We start from the raw sequence: 13,428 nt of genomic DNA on the forward strand, positions 1-13,428 counted from the left end.
TGTAAAATGAAAACAGATGACTGAAGAGACAAACAGTGAGATGAAAAGGCAAATATGTGTTTGGTGTATCTAGTTCTTCGTGTGTATTTGTGTAGTTGGATAGTGTAAGCCAGTGTCTGACAATTTGTAGTGTTTAGATTAACTCCCTGAAAGTCTTCATACGCCACTGCAGTATTTCTGTCCGTGTGTGTGTGTGTGTGTGTGTGTGTGTGTGTGTGTGTGCAGGTGTTTGGCATAAAACATCGGGCTGTACAACAGCAGAAAGGAACTTAAACAAGACACATATTTAGAGATTTGGACCTCACCATGCGAAATGTCTTTGCACGCATCTGTGTGTGTGTCTGTGTGTGTGTGTGTGTGTGTGTGTGTGTGTGTGTGTGTGCGCGTGTGCGTGCATGCGTGCGTGTGTGCGTGCATGTGTGACTAATTGAAACAGTGAACCTTATGCAGTGCTTCTATTACTTGGGAAATGTGTTCCTGTGTTAGTGAAAGCACATTTATTATTGTACGCGTGTGTGTGTGTGTGAGTGTGTGTGTGTGTGTGTGTGCGAGTGTGATGTAAGACCTCCAGAGTGTGTGTTTGTGGCTGTATCCATGGATGGTGTGTGTGTGTGTGTGTGTGTGTCTGTGTCTGTGTGTGTCTATTAGTCATCCCACGCGAGGAAATGGGTTCTGTGATTCCAGCCGTCGTTAAACTGCGACTCTAATTGGCTCTTTAATTAAGACACGGAAACACTGATCCTGAACACACACTCTCTTTTTCACACACACACACACACCTATAACACAGTCGTTTAACCCCAACATAACCCTTTCTACTGTTTTCTTTACTTCTGATCGGTCTCTCCTCCCTCCCACTCCTGAAGTTTTCTCTCTCTATCGCTTCATTTTCCTTTACTGTAAACATTTCTTTCTTCGTAGTCATTTTTTCTTCTTCCTCTCCTTCTTCCTTCCTCACTTGTCTCGTCATTCTCCAGGGAACGACGGATGTGTTCTGCCACGTCGCTTTCTGCCAAACAGGCCGCTGTCATTTTCCGCTCACACAAATAGTGTGTGTGTGTGTGTTTTTGTGTGTGAACATCTCGTGTTTGTGTCTGTATATTTGTATGCTGTGCGTATACATGTGTTTTCATATGTGTGTGTGTTTGTGTGTGTGCATGTGTGTGTGTGTGGCTTGGACTTCATCCATGCTGCTTGCTGTGGCTAACTGAGCAGGAAACATCTAATCTGTCGGCTCTGTGGAGCACACGCACACACACACACACGCACACACACACACACACACACACACACACTCTCTGCTTTGTTTCTCGCCTGTGTCATTTTATCCGAGGATAAAACTTCTGGCATCGAATCGTTTTGATTCATTCTTCCACTTGCACATGTTGACTTTTACTGACTTTCACTTGACTGGACCTCAGCTATGTTTCTGTCACACACACACTTTGATTCTCACTGATAACTGAGCTGCTCTGACGGTTTCAGTACGTCATGCATAGCAGCTGTTTCATAATCAGAACACCTGTACCCACAAGGTGATTTGAGGGCTGAGCACTGTGCCCCTTGTTAACCAGTCGTCCCTCTCTGTCGCCCCAAAGATCACTTACTGGCAGACTGCTGTCCAGGTCTTGACCCCGATGCTATCCTGTCCAGACACTGACCCACAACTGATTTCCAATTTATTGAAAATAATGACATTTTGACATTTTCAGCTGTTGCAGATTTTCCGGCCGTGACGAGTCTAACAGTCTAGGAAACTCACAGATCAATTGCAGAGTGTTGTTAATAACTCACATGATGCTACTCAGCCAGTCAAATGTGTGTACTGCGTTAAAGTGTGTGATTAAAGTCAGACCGGACAGCAGTCGGAGAGAAAAACCAAGGACAACCAAGCAGCAGGTTTTTTGGGGGGAAATTGCATTTGGAATGTTTGGAGTTTGATTTAAATTAGTTAGTTTTAAATGCAGAGATATGAGAGAACTTTGACACTGGAGATCAGATTTACATGTAGGGTCACAGTTCTGGTTAAATGTTGAAAGCGTAAACATGCACAGGCTTTTGCTTCAGGTCAGTAATTAACCATGTGATTTGGGGTGCTTAAATATATCAATAAAAACATAATAATGCTGTAGTTGCTCCGTGGAGATGTTAAAGGGAAAAGAAATGAGAAAAGTTGTTGTGAAACACATTCTCTGCAGCAGATTTTCAGTAAAGAGATGCAATTTTGAGGAGGATTTCGTTGCATTCAAAGATTTTAGTCTAGAAAACATTTCTAAATTCAGCCTGTTCAGTTCACTGCTTGAAGCTAGAAACTGCTTCAGGACGCCACGAGTCACGTGTCCCGGGTCGCTTTGTGCTATCACCACAATGTTGTTGTTGTTTCTGTTGTCGCAGTTGTTTACGCAGCTTTTTGTGACGGATTTAATGTGAACACGCAACAACAAACTCTCCCCTCAAACTTTGTTTTCCCTCCTGCGAGCATCAGTCGTCTCTCTTCTCTGATTGGTTCCTCTTCAAGCTTCTTGTTGCAGCCACCAAACCTCACGCAGTCCGTCAGCTAAAATTACTTCATTTAAACCACAGCCGCATAGTTTGTTTGTTTGCCGCATGTGTGTGTGTGTGTCAGTGCGCAGATGTGTGTGTGTGTGTGTGTGTGTGTGTGTGTGTGTGTGTCAGTGCGCAGATGTGTGTGTGTGTTTTCTCTCATGCGTCTCCGTAGATAAGGGCGGCCATTATTTCTGTTTGTGTTTTTCAGTCCGTTTCTCGTGGCTTTGGTGCGTATGAATGTATATGTTAGTGCATTTGTGCGTGAATATACAAACATGAGTGTTTGTTTAATGTGTCTGTGTGCGACTCCAAGAATAAAATAAAATGTTGGCAGGCATTAGAGGCCGTTGGTCTCAGTGTCTGGGACGAAATAAAGGATGAGTAGATGCATGTACAGAAAGAGAAAGAGAGAAAAAAGGGTGTGAGTCTGTTTCCCACACTGTTGTCGCGTCAGCTTTCATATCAGGGCTCTTTTTTGAACCGAAAGAACGAAGCGCTGTGGCAAAGATCTGTCAGCTGAGACTCTGTGACACTGTCGCTGGGATGAGAACCGGGTTTCAGCGGGATGTCCCTTTATGTGTGTTGAAAAGAGTCCTGCCTTTATTGCGGACACGCCGGGATGTCGACACCCCAGAAGCCTAAACTGCAGGTTGTTTAAGGTCAACGGCAGTTCAACTGGTGACATACAGCCAACAGCTACTGTGTGTGTGTGTGTGTGTGTGTGTGTGTGTGTGTGTGTGTGTGTGTGTGTGTGTGTGTGTGTGTGTGTGTGTGTGTGTGTGTGTGTGTTCAAAGCATTGTGTGTTGTATTTCTTTCTGTGTGTGTTCTCTGCTTCATGTGTGCTTTCATATCTATTGTACATCTGTGTGTGTGTGTGTGTGTGTGTGTGTGTGTGTGTGTGTGTGTGTGTGTGTGTGTGTGTGTGTGTGTGTGCCTTTGCATGTATGTGTCATGCCATGTGCACACTTGGGTTCACATGTGCATGTTCTTATATCACTGGTTTGTGTGTGTGTGTGTGTGTGTGTGTGTGTGTGTGTGTCCAGGCTAAATGTGTCTTTGTGTTCTCTCAGCTGGCATCAATCAGAGTGTGTGTGGAGCCGAGCCGCTGCCAACAATGGAGCCCTTCACTGGACCTGGAGCCTTTTATCAATACACACACATGCACACACACCCACACACACACACACACACATAACCCCAGCCACCCTCCCCCCAGGGTCTCTGAAAAAAGTGTGTGTGTGTGTGCGTGTGTTTAGAGGTGGAGGAAGTCAGAATGTGTGTGTTGCATGTTAAAAGTTGTGCATGAGGATATAAAGAAGTCATGAACTGGGAGTTCTGGGGGGCTGAGTCACTAAACCCAGTCGCCGACCTAGCTGCATGGCTAACCGGGCAAACAAGTAGTTAGCAGCGGCTTTAGCAACAGCTAAAGCTTTCTGTCCAGAGCAGAACAGTTGACTTCGAGCGGGAAACCAGAAAATACTTTTATCCATAAAGTTTTTTGGCCCTCGGAAACACTCCACTTTGACAGTGTGCTTCATTTTATACATCCATGGCATCGTCTTAAAAATCCAGAGAGCGTTTATTGGAGGTAAAATAAGTGTGTTTTTTCTGTTGTTATTGGGCCTGATAGTGGCATGATACTGCAGGTGAGATAAAGAGCAGGAAAAACATTTAGACATTGCTTTGGACTTCATGGGAAGTCTAAAGTTAAACTGCATCTTCAGTTTTGATTGTGGTAGGTGTTAGAATCGAGATTAGACAAGAAAGGGAATATCTAAAATGTACGTGGCTCCTCACGAGTGTAGACGTAAACTCAAACGTCTGCATTTATAAGGATTATGTGTTCACTGACTGGTAAGTGTGTGTTTGTCTGTGTGTGTGGTTTACCCACAAGGTGTGAGTGACACGGCACCCACAGATGACCTCGGGCACGACGGAGGGTCGGGGACTTTTTACCGCGGAAACGAGGGGAAGTGAGGTTGAGGTTTCAGCTCGGACTGTTTACGTCTTTGCGTGCCAGTCTTAGAGGAGGCACTCGATCTCATGTACCTGTCTGTTGGTAGTTTAGTGTTACACAAATCAAAATGGCTTACTTTGGCAGTCGCTGCTTAACCCTGACTCACTCACACACACACACACACACACACACACACACACAGGCAGACACACACAGGCAGACACACACATTTCACTTCAGACTCCTCCATCTCTGTTTTCGCAGTATCAAATGGCGAGCGCTGAATCCATTTGTCAGACAAGCGGCTGGCGTACGTTGGCGCTCAGGCCTGCAGATCACTCATTTATCTGAACACACACTCGTCCATTAGTCCCAGATCTGCTTTCACCTCTTCTTTCTCTCTCTGTCCGTTGATCTCTCCTCCTCCTCCTCCTCCTCCTCCTCCTCCTCCCGCCTCATCTCCCGTTTCTCGTAGTCCGGCTTGTCCTTTCTTGTTGTTCTCGTCACCATCCGTCTTGCTCTGTCATCACTCGTCTGCGCCTCTCCACTCATCTGCAACTCCTCTGTTGTTGTAATGATGGAGGGATGGAGGGATTGACCCCGGGCTGGGGGTCAGAGTTCACCTGGTCCCCCCTACACCTCACTCATGCATTCACTCACTCTCTGTTCAACAAGTGCTGAGCTGTGTGCTTTAGTGGAACCAAGAAGAACTTAAGCTCCACTTGTGCTGCCTTTTCATTTCAAAGCCAGTATTCAGTTTCTGTTTGCTCTTCTCCGTGTCTCTGAACTTTTTTTTTTGTTGTTTTTTTTGGAAAAACAAGCGATAAGAGCAGGAAAATGCTGCCGTTTCTAAGAGGAGGCCAACCAAATGTCAGGGAGAGTCATCAGAGCTCGCAGAGGCTTTCAGAGCCGACGTATAGAGAACAAATTGTTTGAACTCTACTTTGTTTCAGCCCTTTAGCTTAGTTTATTTTTTTTGTTACAAATAAGAGTCTCCAATTTAACAGCCTGGAAATGTGACTGCCTGTGGTCTGGAGATCTTACAAGAAATTACTCTAAAACTAAAAGAATTATGTGTAGGACGTGAAATCACTTCCTCCTCTTTGGAAACCAAATCTTAACACAATAATTTCACACTGATGCTTGTTTTCTGCTGTTTAAGTGCTGTTACGTACAGAGTGTGATGATGTCTCGCTGTCGTGTTGAATCATGGGAGTTGTTGTCTTCATTGTTAAACTGAACATGCAGAAAACAGCATGAATAATTGTGCTCCATCTCGAGTGAGCAACACATGCAGTAGTAAACAATGGAGCAGCTAGCTGGCCGACTTACATCCTCACTCTCCGACCTCTCATCCAGTGTTTTCTTTGGAAGTGCAGTATCGGACCTGATGAGCAGGTCGGCACCTCATATTCTTAGAAGAGACATTCACCGACTCCTCCTTCCTTCCTTCCTCCAGGTGATGGCGCTGGCGGAGGCTGCGGAGGAGAACCGGGCGCTGCTGGAGGAGGCGTTCGTCCGCCTGCGGAGCGCCACGCACCTGCTGGTGCTGCTGATGTCGCTGTGGCAGGGCCTGACCCCAGACCAGACCGCCATCCTGGAGGCCACGCTGCTGCCGCTGCTGCAGGACACACCGCAGCTGGTACACACACACATACACACACGCACACACAGGCTGCCATTAACATGTCAGTGTCTGTCTATCCATCTGCAGCCTGCTCAGTAAACACAGCCGCAGCTTAAACACACACTCTGAAAACTTTTAAAATACATTAAGTACTTCTGGTCCCTTAGGAGTACACACACACACACACACACACACACACACACACACACACACACACACACACACGCACACACACTCAATCACATACTCACTGCCACTCAACACTCACCTGTCAGCTCTGCGCCGCTGAGAGTGTGTTCTGTGGTACCTGTTTATGATTTAACCATTGAAGCTGTGTGTGTGTGTGTGTGTGTGTGTGTGTGTGTGTGTGTGTATTTGTGTTTGTGAGTGAACAGACAGTGCACACACAAATACACACAAGAGGTCAAGGTCACAATAGGTCTCAGCATGAGCAGATGACATATTGCTCTTTAATAAGCCTCTGACTCACATACTGAACTTTGTGTCATTGTGTATTTGTGTGTGTAGTTCTTCGGTTGTGTGTGTGTGAGTGTTTAGGTGTGTGTGTGTGTGTGTGTGTGTGTGTGTGTGTGTGTGCATGCTGCAGAGGACTCAGCTACGTATAAACAGCCGTGTTGACAGAGCTCCTCCATTTGCTGCAGTCAGACCACGAAAGATTTCTCACCCCATAGAGACTCTGAGAGTGTGTACTGTACTGTGTGTGTGTGTGTGTGTGTGTGCGTGTGTGTGTGTGTGTGTGTGTGTGTTTGTTAGTTTTTCCATAGCTCTGATCAATCCCCTCAACCTCTGATTACCGCTAAGTCTATTTCCAGCCTCCTCCGACAGAGCCACGTTACACACAAACATCTGTGTCGTCATAAACAACAGGACATAAAATATCTTTTACAGTGAACGCACACACACACACACACACACACACACACACACACACACACACACACACACACACACACACACACACACACACACACACACACACCACACACTGATTGTAGACAGGAATAGGTTGAGAGGGTCAGTTGATGAGCCTCAGGGGACTGTGTACCTCAGTGTGTGTGCGTATGTTATTCTAAATTGGATTAATGGTATTACGTGAATTAGCAGTAATCAGGGTCACGTCCATAACATTAAAACAAACAGGTGCTCTGAGGAGCTATTCTCAGAAAACACAACATGCTCTCCGACACAGCGCCATGACTACAAACTGAGACATGGCCACGATAAAGGCTCATTCTGGCTGATTATGACTCAGAGTTTTTGTAGTTTGAACCTTTTCTTTTCAACAACCAAACCAAAAACAACCGAAAGCACCTGGCTTGACCCTGATCAGCTCGACCTCTGACCTCTCCTGTGACCATGCAGGTGAGGTTGTTCCAGGTGAAGTGCAGCTGCTTCTCTCAAAGAGAGTCCTTTTTCACTGGAATAAATCTGAGGAATGTCTCAAACAAGAATAAAAGCCAAAGATGAGGACAGAGAGGCTGGACTATAAAAGGGTTAAAGGAAGGAAGGAGGAGGAAGAGGTGTCACAGTCTGACTGTAGTTTGAGTGACGTCGGTTTGTTCAACGCTCACAAAAACCCACAAGTGTGTCTCACACTAACCCACGAACCGATTCCCTCTCTGTTTGCTTCACTGCAGCTCAAGATTTATTGTGATTTTCACCTTTTTAATACTTTTCATGTGTCGAGTTGACGGCCACATCTAAATGGTATCTTTACGATCTTCAGGACAAACTGTGACTTTTCTTGACTTGCTCACAAAGTCTAATATCGCTGTGATCCCAGTTGGATACGGCAGCTGGGGAGTTTGAGGACACTAGTGTAACAATGAAGAAGTCCTGTCAGTTAGAAATGTTCTGTGCATGCTGCAGTAATGATCCTCTTTTTAAATCTCTGCATCCCATCAGGACACAGACGTTCATCTCTGCCGCCCGAAAAACACAGAAATATGTAACAGAACACCAAATGACCTTAAACCTATATGTCACCTGTCACATTAGCCTAGATTATGTGATTATCCAGCTGAGTTACAAAGTGCAAAGAACTTCAAAAATGTCAAATATGTTGCAGCAGCCAGTCAGAAAACAAAGTGAGCTTTTTTTTTCCCCTCCCAGAAACATGATTTTAAACAGGAGGGATTCCTCCGACCGCTCAGAATTCATTATGGGAGGTAAACAGATACGTTTAGGATCAGAGAGGAGAGAGAGGGAAGGAGAAGATTCTCCCCCCGTCTGCGCTGTGGATCGAGGGAAGAGGAGAAAGAAAAAGGAAAAGCAGGAGCGCCAGAGGAAATGCATGTGTGGTATCTAACTAAACGTCTCATTTGGTTGCAGCCGAGCAGAACACCTCCTCCTCCTCCTCCTCTTCCTCCTCCTCCTCTTCCTCCTCCTCCTCTTCTTGCATTCCTACTGCGTCTCTCTTTCGTCTCCCTCTTGGTCATCCTCTGCTCCCACCACCCGCCTCCTTTCTCTTCCTCCTTATTCCGCTCACTTGCTCATCTTTTCTTTTTCATCCCTCTCCGTCATCCTTCTTCTCTGTTTCTACCTCACCCTCTTACTCGCCTCGTCTCTCTCTCACTCCTGCATCATCTTTTCTTTCCCATCTCCTCTTCTTTCTCCGTCTCTCTTTCTATCCCTTGTTCCTCGTCCCTCCCTCCCTCTGTCTTTTGTCTCTTTTTCCATCTGTCAGTCAGCTCTCGTACAGAGTTGCTGACGCTGTTTGTCCGCCTGCTATTCTCGCTCGACCCCCACATCCTCCCGCCTTCTGTTTACTTTACCAGAGTCCATCGTGCAGCCTGCCTCACGTCGGCTTCCTGCACCCTCAACCAAAAGATTTCTATATAGTACCTGAGAATGTTTCTTTAGGCTCGTGCCACCGCAGAACTATTTACAGCGTTGTAAAGAGAATTTTTAGACAAAAAAAAAGGTTCTTTGCAGCACCAAGTCATATGGTTTTCTGAGATTTATGTAGAAATAAAGAACCATTGAAGAGAGTTTGAAATGTTTCCAATCAGCAGAATTGAACGATTTTTCTTTTTTTTTTTTTTTTTTCGGAGCCACATAGGGTCACTATTGTATTTCACCAGGTGTCGTTTTTATATGAAACATATCGGGTGGATTTTTGGACCAGTGTCGTTCCACATGACCAAGCTGGTATCCGACCCAAAGAACTTTACAAGAACTTCCTCTCAACCCAGCCCAGTTTTTCCCAAAGAATCATGTCCATTTTTGGACGATTCTTCCCCGAAGGCCTCGTTCAGACCGACTTTGGCTCTGCGTGAAAAAAAAAAAAAAAAACAAAACTCCCCCTCGTTCATTTGAATCGGGTGCCAGTGCCGAGGACTCCGGCCAAGAAATGCAGGTTCATCTGCATCGCCAGATCCAACAAGGCGGCCAGTCGCACATTCCTGCTGGATTACTTTGCAACCTGAACACTGTATTTCTGCTGTTAACCCTGCAATTATCACCAGAGACAGATGAAGTTGTTTCCGCAGTGATAACTGTCCTGAGTTGTAAAATCCTGCCTGAATATGATAGAAACATTTTACTGTTAAACCTTTAAATGCACTGATTCGTTACTTCAGCTGGACTTCCTGAATCTCACTACCTCTAGTCATTTGTAATAATTGCAGAGGACGCCTGCGATCTTAATCCTGTACAAATTCCTGCCTCCCATATTTCACCACAAACAGACATGATGATATTAGTCCCTTGCAAAGCAGCATGTCAGTGATTTGGGGTTGTGTCTGTTTTCTGTTGTTGTACAACTGAGAAAGTATGTGATTGTGATAGAGGAAAGTGATGACAGAGCAGGTTAAATAGTTATACCCAGTATTCAACTGCAGCCACAAAGCATCTTTTACTTGATCTGCAAGAGCTGCAAATGTGTATTTATGCTTCTAACAGTTGGAGAAAGTGGGCACATCTACTCTGAAGTGATTTAATAAAGTGTCGGATGCTTCATCTCTGACAGTTCATGTTGAACGGAGCCTCATCATCATGTCCAGGAGATAATGTCAGTCAATACAGACTTCACTTATCCAGTGTGAATGTGCCACACGAAACACAAATGTGCGATGGTAATTTCTAAATCACAGGAGTATTTTAGATCATATCTCATATCTAACCATATTTTATTTCCCATAACGTTCCCTAACTTTAACTGTATTGTAGTTCCTGTGCACAAATGTTGTGGAAATGATGGAAAACTACCTTTTTTTTTAAAAGGTTGGCAGTGGAGTTCATCTGGGAGTTTAGAGGACTTTCTTGATATGAATGTTTTGTCTGGTGGTCGGGTTGCTTTACCAGATGTCTTCAGTCCCTCCGTCCTGCTATCTCACTTCCTCTCCATATGCCTTCGTTCCACTATTTCTGGGTCATTTTGGACCCGACACTACATATTAATATCCTGCAGTACTCTATCCAGCAGTGTCACCTGCTGAAAACGTGTCACTTTTATTTCATAAATTCACTGCTGGCTTCATTTTGAACAAGTTTAACAACTTAAACATGAAAGAAAAAAACTATTCAAACGTTAATATTCCTCCAGACAATTGGTCACCTGTTTAACACGCTGAATGAATCTTGTAAATGTCAGTAATATCAGATAATGAGGATATTAAATGTGTTCATATTTTGAATTAAACTCGCCACACTTCCCTTAAATTCTCCCTACATGCTGTTTCTCTCCATTCAAGCCACAGGTTTCCTTTTTCTCTAATATTAGGGGCTCGTGAAGCATTTACAGTAATTGGTTGTATTTAAAGTTGATTAGTCCCAGAACTGGAAAGTAAAAGTGTATTTATTGCGTGCTGAATGGTGCCAAATCCAGCTTTACTAATAATTCAGAAAGAGGAATCCACTGATTTGGTGAAGAGAAGTGATTGTGTGGAGGATTTTCTTCCCCCCGGAGACCGACTGTACAACATTGTTCTCACAGAGCCGTAACTCCGGCTGCTCAAATGACTTTCCCAGTCCTGATGATGACGATGTCAGGACTGAGGGATTGCTGTCTGAACCTTTTACCCGTCGCTTTGGGAGTCCTCCAAGGCTGCGTGTTGGGTTCGGAAAACATTTAATCCACGGCCATCCAGTAATGCTGCAATCACACCAGGGATTTCCCCGTGACGAAGCTCATTCTCCTGATGCAGTTTAAAGACCAGAGACGTAGAAGACTTAAGACCTAATAAAAGACAAATACAGTATATGTACATGTTTGTCAAAGTGACACCAGTAAAACAGAGGAGCTACGCAGGTAGCTATTCATGGCTATTGGAGATTTACCCGAGGAAGGGTCAGTAAATATCCTGCAGGTTATGTGAGAGAGTTCAAGGCATCCCGTTAATAAGAATAATGTATAACACATCCATGTAAATAAACAACTTGGATTTGATATGAATCAAAGGAAATAAAAACCAAAATTCAGCATAAAACTCTTCAATAAAACTGTATTTTAAGCTCCACCAACACTTCTACCAGGTAGAAACAAAAGGTCTCGCTGTCGGAAGCATTTTTATTCGGGGTTTATTGTCGACCCATTGTTCTGGTTCAGTAAACTCGTGTCTGTCCAGCTGATAAACACACTTGCTGTGTCTCAGTTCAGGGTCTGCATCCTTCAGAGGAGCATTTGATGGCCAATTATGTCACAACGCAACGTGAGGGCTGTCCCGATCTGAAGGCTCCTCCAGATGCTCCTTCTTCGCCCTGTTTTTGGAGGATGCACCGCTACGATCCCTCGTGGCTTCACATATCCCAGGATTCTTTGCGTGCCCGTAAAAGAGGAAAGAAAGAGGGAAAATGGTGACATTGCGTGGCATAGATCTTCACTTTCGCGGGCCTGGGTGGCAGAAATCATGACGTAAGGGTAAAACATCTGGTGACGCAACCAGGAAATGCTCTAAAGGCGAGACCGTCACATTTAACAACGACTGACGAGGTTAACAAGGTCTCTGAAGGACTCGCCTTCACAGACAGGAAAGGCTGAGTCCTTCGAAGGATGCAGACCCTGAATTTAGACACAGCAAAAGTTTGGGTTTAAAATACCTGTTTTGTAAGTCAGAAACACAGCTGGAAAATCTCTTGGTGGCTTTTAAAAAATATCCAGTTTTGTTGCCACAAATTTAGGCTGGAAAATGTCCACGTGTCTTGTAGGAAATATAAAGTGGTTTCACTCCTGCAAATGTTGAAACAGCGTCTCAAGCAGCCACCTTCCCCTCCGACACACAATACAACATTCAGCTAATACGCTTGTAATGTGAATGTGATTTGACACAAAGATTTAAAGGATTAGACTTCACTTGGAATCTTTACTTCATCTGTCTTGTGTCTGAAACTTGTGCTAAGTGTTGTTTATTGAAACCCGCTCGTCGTTTTTTGAAGACAGAACTCTTCACTCTTTAAACGGGTGGTGAAACTTGACAGAGCAGCTCGTTTCCTCTTCAAACAAACACTCTGAACATGCTGAACGTTTAAGAAAGTCTTCACTTGAAGCGGTAATGACTGTGCACAGACACAAATCTTCACAGATCAGCGAATAAAACAATCCCTGTCTTGTTTCTCTGACGGGGATTGCTACAGGAAACAAACTCTGGCATCGGTGGGAACTTTGTCTTAATTTATCGCTGTGGCCTCGGTCCAATCCGCTCCGCTCCGCCTTTTTTCTTTGCTTCCTTTCTTCTCGTTCGGGAGGATGGATGTCTGCCGTTTGGGTCTAAAGACATTTAATTTTCCTCCGCAGCGTGTGGAACATATGTGTCAGTATGTGCGTGAGCACGAACGCGCTGAGTTTCCACAGAAACCTGCAGTTATGTTGTTCCAGGCATCTGATAACCTGGTGAGGTATTGTGGTAAGAATAGGTCACCCACCTCCCATCTCTCCTCCTCCTCCTCCTCTTCCTCCTCCTCTTCCTCCTACTCCTCCCTCCTCTCTTATTTTCTCTTCTTCCAGACTTCTTTTCTTCTTCTCATTCCTCTGTTCTAATCTCCGCTCGTCCTGCGTCTTTTCCACTCGTCTTTTCTCGTCTTTAATATCTGCCTTCCCCTCTATCATCATCTCATCTTCTTGACCTTCTTCAGCTCCCCCTCTTTCTCCCTCTTTCTCCCTCTCTCTCTCTTTCTCTCTCTGTCTCTCCCTGTCTCTGTCTGTGTCTCTCTGTCATCATCATTACAGGGTTGATTACCTGTCATTATGGCTCATTAGGGGCCTATCAGCATGGCGGCAGGCAGGGGGGAGGACGAGGTGCGGGGTGAAAGAATAGGGGAGGGTGGGAGGATACCTGT

The 13,428-nt window shown here is 44.9% G+C and overlaps 1 protein-coding gene across 9 annotated transcripts in view; it reads left to right on the forward strand.

Annotated features, from left to right (window-relative positions):
• Positions 1 to 13,428, forward strand: part of bbs9 (Bardet-Biedl syndrome 9) — a 170,361-nt gene that overhangs the window by 78,019 nt on the left and 78,914 nt on the right. For all 9 annotated transcript variants that reach the window (XM_037074039.1, XM_037074040.1, XM_037074038.1 and 6 more), the window contains exon 19: positions 5,965 to 6,147. In XM_037074039.1, the coding sequence (XP_036929934.1) occupies positions 5,965 to 6,147 (183 nt within the window). The remainder of the gene's footprint in view (positions 1 to 5,964; positions 6,148 to 13,428) is intronic.

The sequence above is a fragment of the Acanthopagrus latus genome, chromosome 17 (genome assembly GCF_904848185.1).
Source record: "Acanthopagrus latus isolate v.2019 chromosome 17, fAcaLat1.1, whole genome shotgun sequence".
Lineage (NCBI taxonomy): Eukaryota > Metazoa > Chordata > Actinopteri > Spariformes > Sparidae > Acanthopagrus > Acanthopagrus latus.